Genomic DNA, 15,976 nt, shown 5'->3' with positions numbered 1-15,976 from the left:
TTCCTTATTACCGCTGTCAGGTCCTTAAAGTTGGTGGAGTAAGTTATCAGGATACTAATATTGTGCTCCTGGTTACTACAGTTTTTTTCTATTGTACATATGTCATGGTAATCATAAAGGTGTTCTCATGGAAGAAGGTAGCCCAGGTCAGTGTTTTTTCTTCTATGATGGGATGGAAAATATCTCTCATCAGTTTTGGGATGTAACCTCTGGCTAAGAAGTCTTTTTCCATGTCTCTTAGGTTCTTTAAAAAGGCATTCCTTTCCTTGGAAACCCTGGTCATCCTTAAACCTTGTGAATTAACATTTTTCTTACATCTAAATGGGTGCATGCTGTCATGATGTAGAAGGAAATTCATCTTGCTGGGTTTCCTAAAAAGGTCATTGGTGAGACCAAATCCATTATCAGCCTTGCTGATTCGAAGATTGAGAAAGTTGACCATTTCCTGAGTGTGGTATGTTGTAAATTTTAGAAAGCTGGTTGACTTGTTTATGTAGTTGTAAAAATCCATGACTTGAGTTTTATTTTCATTCCAGATCATGAACATATCATCAAAAAAGCATAAAATAGCAGCCAATGCATTGTTGGTGGGTGGTTCTCATGATATATTCCTTCACACATGTTCTAATAACAGTGTTAAAAAGGCTGGGGCCATGGCTGCCCTCATAACTATCCCTCTAGTTCGGCAGTAAATTTTGTTGTTGAATTTAAAATAGTTGTTTTCAAGTAATAGTTCTAGTAGTCAGCCCAGGACCTCTGTTTCACCTGGAAGGGAAGCATGCAGCTCTTTGTAGGCTTCAGTCACTGCTGCAATACAATAATCATGAGGTAATACAGTATGTAGTAACTCCACATCAATAGTAAACAGCCAAGAATCTTGTTGAATCAGGACTTCCATAATTGTTCAAAGAAAATCATTAGTATCTAGCACAAATGAAGGGTTTCTCTCAGCCAGTGGTATATTTGTACTTCTAGATATACTGGCATTGGTTCAGTAATGCTTCCACTGCCTGCAATAACTGGTCTATATGGAGGGTCTAATAGATTTTTGTGTGGTTTAGGATACTCCAAAGACACTATGTTTCCTAGAGCACTAGAGTTTTTCTGTGGCTTGTGATAACGAAGCTAGCCAGGATTCAAGTTTCTTACTTACAAGAGCTTCACCATCCTGTCTGTGATTTAACTATTAAATCAGTGAAATAACTTCACTATATTGGGTTCTTCATGATGGATCTTTTGAGAAAATGTTGTCAAAATATCATTTCTAGAATTCTTTTCATGAAAAGTTGTTACTTTTCTTGGAATAAACTTCAGTTTTATGAACAACAAACAATGGGTTTCATTTATTCTTCCACGCACACACACACCCTATATATTTCTAAGCTTATTTATTTTATCTCTGGAATACTGTGATTTAGTGGAATTAGTGTGGTTAAATATCTAAACAAAATATCACTCTATATACATTTCTATTTATTTTTATTTTTATTTTACATTTGTTAACCTGGATAATTTTCAGTGGAGGCCAGGGAAGAAAAGCTCCACAATTACAAACAACAATATCAATACAGACAAAAACAAACAGATGTTCAAAGGTAGTGACATACAAATTAAATATGCTGAGATTAACTATCCTTAAAGAAAACTGTCCATAATTAGATACAACAATGCCAAATACAGACAATGTTCAAAAAATCGAGAGATGTGCAATAACAATGCTGAGATTGCCTGTTTTAATAGACTACAGGTTTATAGATCTAAGACATATATTCTGCACTAGGTTATAAGTGGGTAGGATAGGAGGGAGACAGTATGGAATAAGTCGTAAAGAGATTATGTTATACACGGGCAGATCCATGTTTTCCTGAGATGTGATTTAAGTGATTTTTTTCAATTGTGTCATAGTTATGGTAGAAGTTGTGGTGGGGAGTGGTTATTCCAGGTTTTAGCTATGGTATAGGAGTATAGAGCTTTTCCTGCAGTATTGGTGGCAGTAGTGATACAGAGGAGAGATTTATTAGAAGAGTGAAGGGGATGACTAGTAGAGTAGTGGGAGAGCAGTTGTTTTAGTGCTGGAGTTTTGTCAAGGTAGTTCAGGATGTTAAAGGCACAGATTAGCTGTTGGTAGATGAGTAATTGAGAAATTCAAGCCATTGAATATCTCTTAATACCTGGCAGTGATGGGTTCTGAAGGAAGAATTGTTAGCAAATTTGGAAATTTTGTTATAACATGACTCAATTTTGTCAAGATCAGTTTTTCTAATATGGGTTAAGATTGGTGCTGCATACGTAAGTGGGGACAGAAGGTGAGTTTGGGCTAAAGTGATTCTTGCTTTATCTGTGAGAAAATTCTTGTGTCTATAAAGAGTACCCATTTTTTGTGAACCTTTTGGATGGTTTGAGCTATGTGAACATCAAAGAAAATATTGTTTGTCTATTTCGACCCCTAGGAGTTTAGTATGGGCTGAAGGAGAGATGACAGTGCCATTTATGGATGTGATACAGAAAGTTAGGGGAGTAGATTTAGATTTATTAGGGGCAATCAAGAGTAATTTAGTTTTTTGGGGGTTTAGAATTAGTTGGACGTCAGTGATCCAACTGTCAACAGTGGAAAAGGATTCTTGGGCCAGCTGTTTTAGGGTAGTAAGAGATGGGGCTGACCAGATAAGTGTCGAGTCATCTGCATACTGTAAAGTGTGGAATGTTTGGTGGCGGTATGTAGGTTATTTGTGAAGATAGAGAAAAGAAATGGGCCCAGTATTGAACCTTGAGGAATACTTAAAATGGTGGGAAGTAGAGGAGATAATTCATGTTGCCATTGGACAGATTGCTGTCTGTCAGATAGATAACTTTTGAATCAGGAGATAGTAGAGGAGACAAAGGATAGGGAGGGTAGAGCATCTAATAGTTTAGGGTGTGAGACCATGTTGAATGCTTTGGAGAGGTCTAAGAAGATAGCAGATACAAAGGTGCTATTATTTCTGTGATGCTTAACCTGATTAGTAAAACAGAGGAGAGCGGTAGTTCTAAACACTGTTAAAAATGTACTAAACTGTATGTTAATTTCCCTTTTTAGCTGTATGCTCATATAGTTGTGGAAATGGTTTCTGCATTGGTCCGAACCTCTGTTCCTGTAGAGATGGACAGCAAGCAGTTACTTGCACAGGTATGTAAATAGATCAAATTTAATAAAAATATTTGAGCATTAGCTTATTTAAAATAATTAGAGTGTGTACTGCATTAAACATTTTATCCCACAAAGATACTACTAAACAGTATGGACCAATATGTAAACCATGTCTTGTTTGTTACAGTTTTATAACACAAAGTGATTACTACTGCAAAGTCTAGTTCATTTATTTTTGTGTGTGTGTGTGTGTTGGAAAAGATACAATCTAATGTTAGGGGTGGATCTTGGGAAATAAAATTGTGTATAGAGAGCTTTATCTGTAACTTTCTTTAGATTCTGGATTCAGCCTTGGTCTGAATGATAACATTTCTTTAAAGTTCATCATCTGTTTAAGTTTGCTGTGCAATTGGATAATTTTTAAATGATTTTTGAATTTTTAGCAATTGGACCGTTTTGATTGGTTTAAGTATATTGTGATGAGAGTGGAAATTGTATAAATGTGACTTCTTTAGGTGTATTGGTGTTCGGATGATGTCTTATATGTATTTAAAGAAGAAAGCACTTAACATTTTGTATTTATTAAATCCTTGGAAAAGCTTGCTTTTGTTTTTCTATCATGCAGAGTCATTTTTGGTTTAAACTGACAAAATGAAAGTGCAGCAGAAGCATCATAATTGCTAAGATTGCTATTCCAATGCAACACAACAAAATACAAGTAGTATGCCTCATGCAGATGTTGGAGCATATGACTCTGGAAGACTTCTAGAAGGAACGTTTTAGCTTCCAGTGAAATAGAATTTAAACTGATATTATCATACCCAACAATAAATGAAAGGAATGGTGAACAGGTTCTGTTTTGTAGAGATGGAAATAAAGACCCAGTCATTCACTTAACGCAGAGAATGTGATTCCCAGAATCTGGATACATTCAGGGGACCTAACTGCTAGATAGCATGGAATGTTTCTGATACATTTCAGATTATTACATTTCTTGCTTAAGATATTCTTGCCCAATGTTAGTTGGAATTTAGGAGCAGTGATTCAACACAGGAGCTGCTGTGAGGAAAAAAGTATGTATATGCGTGTGTATGCTCTGTTGTAGTTAGCCCTGATATACGCATATACCACTGGATGAAATTAATGTAATATAGTAACTTCATTGGAGTGGAGTAAAGAAGAGATGTAGCTATTTTAAGTTTTGTTTCTGCTATAAATGATTGATCTTTTACAGCCTGCCTCACTGCATGTCAGCTTTAGTTTTGATGATTTATATGTGTCTTTTTTTATCATATGTATTTGCATTTCATAACTCAATTCTTACTGCACATATAATCCCAGATATTTGTTGTAGTCAATGATTTCAGTGGAATGCCATTGTTGCCAGTGATATTAAGCATGCTGATTCTACTTTGATATAACAATAGTAAAACTAAAATTTATGCAGAATTAAACAGCTAGCTTACTTTCTGTAAACAACTGTTGTTGAGGGTTAAATGCAGTTTGTAGTTTCTGGTGTAGGATAGCTAGAGTTCTGTTGGGTTGCAGCTACATAATCCTTTGTCTTTGTGTTGCCCGCATTTTATCTCTCAGGTGTGTGTGTGTGTGTGTGTGTGTGTGTGTGTGTGTGTGTGTGTGTGTGTGTGTGTGTGTGTTTCTGTGCATGTGTATAAAACAAAGGAACCCTGAAGTGCCACGATAGTATGAGCATTTGAGTTATTCAGTGAAGCATGCAAGAGTGGACATATATGCCCTGGCTTCCACAGAAAGTGTTGAGGGAAGGGTGGTATAAACTCAAGGTCTACAGCAGGCTTTAGAAATATGATTCTTTTTTTCAAGCTGAGTGTGCATACCACTGGAAATGTTCATTAAGCTTATGTGGGCCATTCCACAACAGATCATTTCAGTGAAAATTAGTATCCAGACCCCAAAACTGTGTGACCTAGGAGTAAGTTATCTTTGCCCACCATCAGGCTTTGAATCTATAGCCTTTTTTCAGTTTTCAATTAGCTGTTCCATTGCTGTATTAAAACTCATTGAATGGTACCATATCTGTCATGTGTGTCATTACAAGTCACCATTATGGGTATCTGCTAGAAGAGAATAACTGTTGAAGAAAGTAGTGGGCTACCGAAAAATCAACCTTTTAGTGCATTGTGTTGTCAATGCTAAACAGCTTCCTTGTAATCTAATATGTTGTGACATAGACACTGTGAAAAATGTACTAAACTGTTAATTTCACTTTTATGTGATGTGTTTTCACTTTCATGAATGGGGATAATTATGGTACCTTTCCATACAGCAGGAATATTGCAATGATTAAGGCTTCTGGTAGTCAAAACAGCCTGAATCTATCAGCATCCAGTTCAGTAAACTGATGAAACTGGTCTGAGACGGTGTCCTGTTCCATAAACTGGAGGAAATGAGGTACCACCCAGTTACTGATGTTATGAGCCTGTGTCCTGCTCCATAAACTGGATGAAATTAGATACCTTCCAGCTTCTAATGGTCTGAACCTGTGTCCTGCTCCATGGACTAGATGAAATTAGGTATCACCCAGCAGCTGATGGCCTGAGCCTGTGTCCTGTCCCATAAACTGGATGAAATGAGGTACCACCCAGCTGCTGATGTTCTGAGCCTGTGTCCTGTTTCATAAAATGGATTAATTTAAATAGCAGCCCAGCTGTTGATGGTGACTTGCTATTATTTTTTTTAATTTTTGGATTACATTTTCTGAAACACAAAAAGTAAAATGTTGCATAAGAGCACAGGTCTGTGAGGTAACATGATTGCCATGGTGCCCTTAAAGACAATGAAGCTGACTTCTCTACTGATGAAAAAAGGTGCTAAGATTGTTGCTTAGCTCTTTCAATGCAAAGTCAGGAAATGGAGATTTGCTAATTTTTTGTGCATTCCGTTAATGATTTAATTAATCTCTCATTTGGAGTTAGAGTGGGGAAACATGGAGTTATTTATTCACTTATAAGTCATTTATTTGTTTATTTATTGATTGATTGATTTCTATCTCTCTCTCTATTAATTTATTGTTTATTACTGGTGATTGCAATTATAATAATTTATTTATTTATTTATTTACATTTGTTGACCAGGAAAGTCCGACTGGATGCAGGTCCATTTTCAGCAGAGGCCTGGGGAGAAAAGCTCCACAATTAAAATATTACAGACATAGTTACAGATGAAGAATCCTAGCAATTAAAATATTACAAACATAGCTACAGATGAAGAACATAGTACATTCAGTAGATAACTAGCATCTGTTCCATCCACAAAGTCATAGCAGATAGTAACAATTGTTACAATAAGAAGTTACTGCCATATAATAAGTAGATAGGCATGGAAGTTATCAGAGCTTGCTGTAATCAAAGGTAATTTGTGGGGTGGAAGAGAGGTAGAGGGTAGATGGAGTGGGAGAAGTTAGAGGGGGGAGTTACAAGGGCATAGCCAGTATGTTTTTAGGTGCCCTTTAAGTAAAGCTTTAAAGTAGGTGCATGATGATACAGAGGTTATTGTGGGGGGGGGGTTCCATAATTTGGCTATAGTGCTATAGAATAGTGCTTCTCCAGCAGCGTTATTTGCTCTACTAACCTGTAATTGATTTTTGTTGCTGGATCTCAGTGGTCTGGTGGTAAGATCGGGTTGGAGTAGATTCTAGAGGGATGGGACCTTTAGAGGATGGTTTACCTGTTTGTGGGTAAGTGCAAGCTAATAGCATTCAAGGAGGTGAGGGAGTTCTAGCCAACCTAGTTGATTAAGTGAGAGACAGTGGTGATTGTGGTAAGATGCCCCGGTGGTGAATTTGGTGATTGTTTTATAGAAGGTCTCAAGTTTATTTAGATCGCATTGCCTTAGGTTAGTATATATTGGAGAGGCATAAAGTAGGATGGAGATAAGGTGCAAATTTGCAACTGAAATCCTATCTGCTTTGGTGAGGAGTTGCTTATTTCTGTATAAGGCTCCTAGTTTTTTGTGGACTTTTTTATGGTCATGGATAAGTAAATGTCAAATTTGAGATTGTTGTCTATTTCAACTCCTAGTAATTTGGTGTGATCTGTTGGGTGGATAATCGTGTTGTCTTTTGCTGTGATGTTAAAGTGACAGTTGTTTTGAGTAAGTTTGGTGGGTTGGAAGATGAGGAGTTTAGTTTTGTTTGGGTTGAGTATTAACTGGGCATCGGATAGCCAAGTTTCAACAGAGGAAAACGCATCCTGTGTGACCTTTTGCAGTTCGGGTGGGGACTGGCCTGAGCAGATGATGGTTGTGTCATCTGCATATTGTATGGGTGTGCCATGTTTGGTGGCAGAGGCTAGATTATTGGTGAAAATAGAGAAGAGTAGGGGTCCAAGGATGGATCATTGGGGAACACCAATAGAGACAGGTAGTTGAGGAGATATGTCGCTATGCCATACAACGGATTGCTGGCGGTCAGACAGGTAACTCTGAAACCAGTTGGTGACTGACTGAGAGAAATATAGGTTATTGAGAACAGAGAGGAGTTATTTGTGTGGGACCATGTCAAATGCTTTAGATAGGTCTAGGAAAGTAGCAGAGGAGAGATGGCCACTGTTTTTATGGTGAAGGATACTGTTAGTAAAAGAGAGTAAGGCAGTGGTGGTGCTATGGTTTGGTCGGAAACCATGTTGAGTATTAGAAAGGAGGTTGTTAGTAAGGAGGAAGTCTGAGATTTGAGAGTGAATGCATCTCTCTAGTATTTTGGAGAGTGGAGATAGAATCGCTATGGGGCAGTAGTTGGTTAGTTTTGTGGAGGGGCTGCCTTTGTGGAGGGGAATTATATGTGATATTTTCCATAGTGTAGGGACGTAGCATTCTGACAGAGATCGGTTAATCAAGATTGATACTGGGTAGGCTAGGGCATCAGCTGCAATTTGTAGGAATTCACTTGGGAGGTTGTCTACTGCTAATTTTGTGGGTTTAAGTTTAGTTAAGAGTTTTCTTATGTTGGAGGAAGGAATGGGAGAAAATGAGAAGAGTGTGGGGAGATTACTGGGTGAAGGTGTGGGGGGTAGGGGAGGGGGGTTATGTTGTCTAGCTAGTGATAGTACAGTTTGTGTGAAGTGTGTGTTGAATGAGGTAGCAATATTTTCTGAGGAGTGAGGAATGTTAGGTGGAGGGGTATTGATTTTACCTGGGTGGAGGATGGAGTTTATGGAGGTCCAGAATTGTTTGGGGTTGTGTTAGGAGGAGCTGAAGCCAGACTGGTAGTACTGGAATTTGTCCTGCTTTATTAGCTTTTTGACTCTATTGCATAGTTCTAGGAATTTCTGTCTAACTGAGGGGGTTTTGGTTTTGCACCAGTGTTCCCAGGCTTTATCTCTGTTTTTCATTTCTGACCTAGTGGTTTTCTGTAGCCATGGGGAGGGTTGGGCTTTGGTTCTGGTAAGTCTCATGGGGGCGTGGTGGTTATTTAGGATGCTTAGGAAGGTAGTATTGAAAAATTGGACTGCATCATCTAGGCTGAGGTAATTTAGAGGGTGCCAGTTACATTCTTTGAGGGATGAGATTAATGTGATTGGGTTAAAGTGTAGTGTTTTATGTATTTGATGGTAGATGACAGGTTTAACTTGGTATAGATGTTTTTTGAGTAGGAATGTTGGGGAATTATCACTGAGGCTATCTTGCTGACTAGTATCCAATCCAGGCTAGTGTGCTTGTTGGAGTTTTTATTTATCCTGGTTGGTGACTGGACTAGTTGGGTGAAGCCATGAAGGTTTAGATGATGAGTTGGATGGTTGCCGCAACAGGATTGCCAATCAATATTGAAGTAATCTAAAATTATGGTCTCTTGGGGAAGATGGTGGGTAGTCCAGCTGAGGAGGTTTTCTAGTGGAGGGATATTTCGGCAAGGTGAGAAGTAGCATCCTATTATGTTGATGGTTTTATTTTGGTTTATTTTCAGGTTGGTATATACTATTTCTTCATTGGCAATTTGGGGAGCTGATGAGTTTAGGATCTGGATGTTTAGATGCTGTTTAAATATTATAGCTATACCACCTTCTTTCTTGTTTAGTTGGTCTTATCCTAGTATTTTGTAGCCATTAGGGAGAATTTGCTCACTGGTAATGTGATGTTTTAGCCAGGTTTTTGTCAGGATGATTATATCTAGGGAGTACAAGTCTATGGTGACATGGAGTTCGTGAACTTTGTTGGTTATACTTCTGATATTTAGGCTTACCAGAAGGAGGTCATTTGGTTTTCTACTGGCTGGGATTTGGGAGAATTTGTAGTTGTTAGTCTGATTATTAGAAGTGGGGTTGGAGATGGAGGGGCCAGGGTTGGGGTGGATGTCTCCACTGAGGGCAAGTTTTAATATGCATGAGGTTATTAGTTTTATCAGTTTGTGAAAACGTTTGCATTTTAGGGAAACATTATGATAGGGTGCAGTTGGTAATAGATGTGGTGGGAGCATTATTTTGTTAACTTGTAGGGATGCATTTAGTTTGAGTATTTTAGTTGATAGAATATGTGGGGGATGCATAGGGATGGTTCTTGAGTTGGTGGGAGAGGAGCAGAGTGAGGGTGAGTCATGAGAGATGGTGTGAATAGTTGTACAGTGGAAGTGGTTGATTGGGGGTATAATGGAGTTTTGGTAAGATGTAAGATATGCAAGCAGAGTGTATGCAAAGAGTATAAGTATGGTATGCTTATTCATGTTAGCAGAAGAAGAGAGGTAGTAGTGGGAAGATGGTGGAAATAGAGTTGGGAGTAGTGTTGTGGTTGGTGGTAAAAATGATGGGAGGGGTTTGCACTTCTAATAAAGGTAGGACCACTGGGGGCGAGTGGAAATTGGGGGCAGGGTTGGGAGCAAAGCGGGCAGAGATCTGTTAGTTGCTCTTAGGAGGGGTTATGGGCTGGAAAACAATCAGGTAACAGAGAATACAAGCCCTTATATAACTTCTGTCCTATGCATTCCTAGTGGGGGAGGAGGGTAGGGACTAATTGCAGGAGGAGTCCTGTGGGAGTGATTGACAGGTCTTTCAGCTAGATTCCGGAGGATGGGCAATTCAAACAAAAACAAACAATCAATTGACTCAAACTGTAGGTAAGTGATATGGTGAGAGTACCAAGAGAATAAATGAACTGCAGTTAAATAAATGGCAGTACAGTTCAAGGGGGGAACTAAACTAGCACAAGTTAATTATTTCTGGTGTTACTAATTCTGGTGTAGCGCAGTTTAGTTTGGAAGTGGATAGCTATTGCCATGCAAAAATAGTCTAATATTGACTGGTCACAGATGAAACTGGGGAAAAAGGCACAGTAGGATGTAAATGCCATAGATAAAAATTTAAAACTTTGCCTTGTAACTCAGAGAGAGAGGTACAGAATCCAGCAGTGTGTCATCAACTAGTGTCTGAAATGGGGTCTTACAGGATTGGAGTTAGGAAAACTGGGCTAGCGAGACAGGCCTCTGCAAGTGTTTTTTTACTTCTGTCACTAATGTAGTACATCTTTTATATGGTTGATGTCAGATTTTTTTATTGACAGTTGTATATAATGGCATCTGTGTTTCATTTTAGGGTACTGTATCTGATTGCTGATTGCCAAGGGGGTTGATTTAACTACAGAAGTTAAAAAAGGCAACATTCTTACATATGAGGTTAGCAAATAGAGATGAGTATTTTGTTTTCCATCTCCAAGAAATGGTTTAAATAATGAGAAGGTTTTGGTGTCAACAAATATGTGTTTTGAAGATTATTATACCATTGCTGTCAGCATACACTGTTAAGTGTTGTACACTTATCAAAAATCTGTCAGTACATTTGCACAACTAAAATAATGTTAACTATTGATCCAAAAAGAAGCATATCCTTTAATTCAGATTAAACTTAGATAAGTAAATCAAGAAAGATGAAATTGATGATAATAAGAGTCATGTTGGTTATATAAATAGTTTATAAGTGTCCAGGCTGTTTTTCATTATCACGGTTCTTACGGTTTTTGGTATTTCTTACATGAATCATTTTAGCTACAACAAGGTAGAGGTAGGAATAGCCCAAACTGTGAAAGTTAAGTGAACAATCGGTGGAAGCTTCTGACATCCCATTAGTGTCCCGGCATTGGCATTTTGTTTTATTTTAAGGCAGAACAACAGAATTCCCTAGATACAGTTTTAAAAGCACAGTAACAGTATACATTGAGCTAAGCACATCACAGATAGAGTAAAATATACTTATATACTCAGTCTGTGCAGAAAAAGTTAAAACAAACTAGTTCCTTCATGCCATCTTGCTCCATGATTTATGTCTGCCTAAGCATGTTACACTCATAACTGCAGATTATATGGATTAGCAAATAATACACTCATAACTGCAGATTATATGGATTAGCAAATGAGCTTAGCTTGAATAATCAGTGTAAATAAAGTAGTAGGCAACACAAACTCCAAATGACAAAAACAGAAGCAGTGGGTTCAGGTACAAAAGCCGACTCACAGTTTATCCAGGAATTTATTCAATAAAACACAAGCTTGAAAAAGTCTCTGATTCACCAGAGATGAAAGCACTTGGAATACTATTTATACCTTTTGGATTTTTATGTGACTATACCTTTCGTGTGTTTTATTGAATAAATTCCTGGATAAACTGTGAGTCGGCTTTTGTACCTGAACCCATTGCTGCTGTTTTTGTCATAATCAATGTAAATATATGTGAAGCATATTTATTTGCGAAGCTTGTCCTACTTACCTTCCTACAATTTTATTTTATGAATATCAGTGATATCCTACAAGAAAAAAATGCTATTCATTGCTAAACCCATAGGATATATATTATTTTATTAAACATGAAAGTACAAAATGATATACTTATAAGGGAATACTTTTATATCATGACATATTTCCCATACTGCCTATAAATTCAACCCTAGTATTTTTTAAAAAGTACTGAGATTAATTTTGCTTACTGTATATGTTTGTAATTGTTTGATATGATATTATAAAATCATGCAGAGTATATGACTATTACATGTGTGACTTGCATTTTGAATAAAATGATACTTCCTTTAGCTGTCCAGAAATAAACAGAGATGATGTAGCCACAGAGGAAGCAGTTAGGTAGTCAGCTAAGTCCATGGAATCTCATCTCTTCTTCTCTAGCAGACCTATAAAGCAACATTTGGAAGGTCTGTTAAAATGACTCAAGTCAGCAGTCCATTATCCATTTGCTTAATGTCACAAGTGCAGTGGTGGTACTTTGTCCTTTCTTAAAAAGAAGCTGATCCTGATGTAGCAAACCATGTGATTTTCAACTACATTGCTATCACTTTTCAAGAATTTGTAGAAATGGGTCATGACAGAAATGTACGTACATGATTTGATTTTATTATGTGTAAATGTTCCAGAGTGGGGAATAATAGATGGCATGTACTGGATAAGAAGGTGAACTTAAGAGTATAAATCTGAGAACATGCCAAAAAATGGAACAGCTTTAATTCAGTTATTAGTCTGTTTGAGTACACTTGAGTCAGAGTGTAAAACATGGTAGCCAAAAGGAGTTGTGTGACGAGGTATATAGAAGTAGATATGATGTTTTAATCTCAATTTGTCTGAGAAGAAGTGGCATAGATTTCTACTGAATTAGTATTTGAAACCCATCAACCATGATGGCTGAAGGAGATTCTGTCTTAGGCTTTTTTCCCCAAAGACATTGGTTAATTTCCCTCCAAAATATCTTTTCATATCCACCCAGATTGTGTTCATTTCAAAAAAAGCAGACCTTTTTTTTTTGTTTATAAGCTATTTTCACTGCTTCTTAAGGCTAAAGTAATCAGACCAGATTTTGATGATTTTGTAAGTTTGCAAGGCTAGATTTAATTTCTGATAGGTGTTTTTAATTCAGCAGTCAGCCATGTGATATATTTTGTTTTTCTTTACTTTATTGGTTACTTTAGGATAAAACTTTTTTTTATAGCGGAAGCAGAATATTGAAGAAATATTCAAATTAAATTTTGGTGGCCCAGAAACCTAGAAACATGTGTCCTGTCAGTATTTTCTAGTTTTATCAGCATGGATTGCTGTTAATTATGGTTAATGATAAACATATTACTACAGATTCTATATTTGTTTCTCTTTTGCAGTAATGATCTCACAGTGGTCTCAAAGTGATCTTTGAATTTTGAAAGCTGGGTTGATGATTGAGGCAATCTATGAGACTATTTTTTTCAGGAACTAATTCATGAGTTTTCACCTATAAAAATGGGGTCAAATCTGGTAGGTTTGGAGTTGGCTTTAATGGTTCATCAATATTTGCAGTTGCTGACTTTTTCTGATTGAGAGATGAAGTCTCCAAAGACAGCAAAGTTAGGATGATCTGCTAGTGTTGCTTAATTGTTTAAGAAAGTTAAGGTCCAAGTTTTACATGCTTGTAAGATTTCTAAGGTAACTCAAGCCCAACAACTATTTCATGTTACTTTATAAAAGTTTCACAAACTACATTGTGAAGTTCATATTCCTCAAGAGAGAAGGACTTTACATCTACAGAGCAAGTGAGGTTCCTAATTAGAAAAAGTAGAATGTTCATCCACAGGTCTTCAGTCTGGTCTTTCACACCAGTTTGCATTGTAGTAAATGCTGGTAGTTTAGGAAGTAAAGTCATCTGGTTCTGCCAGAAATTTGTTACATCAATTACATCAGGTTTATGCAAATTTAGATTGGTTTCCAAATGACTGCATTTATTTTTATGCTACCAGCAATAAAGTAAATAAGAATCAGCATGCCATTAGAAGAATCAAGGATTCAGGATATGGCCACAAGATTAACTTTAAATTTCCAGGTATCAGTATGGTGTACAATGCCTGTGCCAGGGTATAACATTTTATGTAAATTTATCTTTGTTATGTATCCATACATCTAACTATTTATAGCACACTATTGATACAGTTCTTCTTTCATGTGTTTAGTAGTTATGCTCTCTCTGTAGAATGGGTGTGTACCATGTTATATTATCACTGTATTAAAATAAGAATTTCTAAACTGGATAGTAGAAACAAGTCATCCCCACAGTGAGTCTTGCAACAACCTTCACTTCTTTAGAAATAACATATGTACTTAGTTTAAAAAATTGTTTATTTATTCTATGATAGATGAGCATCCTTGTTTTGATAACTTACTATTATATTATATTATTGTATTACATTAATACTAAAACAAGGGTTTTGTTCATAGGTTCATAAGTGTTTACTACACTAAAGACCACAAGGGCCTTTTTTAGCCAAGCCATGCATTCCAAATCTCTCATAAGTTCTGGTACCCTCGATAAGTATAAGCAGGGGCTTGGGAAGTGAAACATTTACAAGCAGGGACCTGGCAGATTTACCACTTACAGGTTGTCTGTGTCCATTAGAGACATAGGTGCCAAACCATGGATACATTTCCTGTCCCACATCCAATTATCCAAGTTGCACTTGAATTGGGTTAGGGATGAACTCTGCTTCACATGGATGGGGAGCCTGTTCCAAAGATGGGGTAGTGTCTGGAGTACATACCTGTCTCTCCAGCAGGTCCTAATTATATCACAGGCAAGCTTTAAGTCTTTATAAAGGGTAGTTCTGGTAATGTTTGTTTTTTGGATATGCAGGAGGTCCATCAGAGTGGGGCCTCACAATGCCTTGTATGCCAGGTATAGATCTCCCCTCTACAGCCTGTATGAGACTGAATACAGGGACAGAGCTTTGAGGCAGTCTGCATAGGGCATGTTACTTACTCCCTGTATTCTTTTAGTGAGGAACTTCAGTGGATGCTCTATATGTTGGATATGTCTGGTTAGCTACATACTAAAAGCAGTACTATAATCATTGATAGGTCTGATGAATGCTGAATACAGTAGAACAATGACGTCCTTGGACCTAGATGCCATATGTTTGTTTATAAGTTGCACAACAAAGAATGATTTCCTCACTACTATACACATGTTATGGTAAAAGGCTAAATTAATGCCTATGTGTGTCCCCAAGTCCCTGACTACTGGATCAACTCTTAGGGGTGTGTTGTCAATATGATAGTTACCAGGGGTGGATTATTTCATGAAGGATACTATTATGCACTTCTTGGCATTCAGTTTTAGTCCATGACTCTGGCACCAGTTGTTTGTTTGTGTCAACCCTTCCTGAACGACATTTGTGTCAGTGGGAGATTAATTAACAGCTCCTAATTTGCAGTCTTTGGCAAATTTAGTCAGTTAGAGGCCACTGACATGGGCTTGGACTTCAGAGAAGTAAATAAAAAGGAGTTGTCCCAGGACCAATCCCTGAGGGACTCCACTTGTAACTGGCCACTTTATAGAGGTGGACTCCTGAATTCTAACTTCCTGGGTCCTATCTGTGAGCCAGCTTGCTATCCACTGGGTGACATACGGGTTTGTACCTAACCTCTTAAGTTTATCAACAATGCCTGAGTGAGTGATTGTGTCAAATGCCTTAGCCAGGTCAACTTAGGCAGTGTGAACCATTTTGATTTCATCCATTGCTTTGGTGACCTTCTCAAAGAAGTCCACAAGGTTGGATAGGCATGACCAGCCCTCGATGAAACCAAACTGTGTTGAGTCCAGTGTCTGGGGGATTCTTATGTCATTATTGATCATTTCCATGATAATTCTTTCCATGGTTTTTCAAACAAGACTAGTGAAACGTATGCATCTGTAGTTTCCAGGGTCTGTAGATAGCCCACCTTTGTGCAGAGGGATGACTGTTGCTGTTCTCTATTCATTAGGCACAAAGCCTGTTTGGAGGCTACATTTGAATAGCAGTTCCAGAGGTCCTGATAGATCATGTTTCATGCTATTTAGAAGACATCCTGGGATATTGTCTTGGTCCATTGAT

The 15,976-nt window shown here is 37.6% G+C and overlaps 1 protein-coding gene across 1 annotated transcript in view; it reads left to right on the top strand.

The window, feature by feature from the left end:
- The window catches only part of VWCE (von Willebrand factor C and EGF domains), a 2,001,707-nt gene that overhangs the window by 546,512 nt on the left and 1,439,219 nt on the right, over positions 1-15,976 (top strand). Inside the window, exon 3 of the mRNA XM_044059709.1 lies at positions 3,077-3,166. Coding sequence (XP_043915644.1) covers positions 3,077-3,166 — 90 coding nt within the window. The remainder of the gene's footprint in view (positions 1-3,076; positions 3,167-15,976) is intronic.

Source organism: Protopterus annectens, chromosome 17.part0, assembly GCF_019279795.1.
Source record: "Protopterus annectens isolate FY-2018-M chromosome 17.part0, PAN1.0, whole genome shotgun sequence".
Lineage (NCBI taxonomy): Eukaryota > Metazoa > Chordata > Ceratodontiformes > Protopteridae > Protopterus > Protopterus annectens.
The sequence above is the reverse complement of the archived record's forward strand: the minus strand, read 5'-3'. Positions and strand labels throughout refer to the sequence as shown.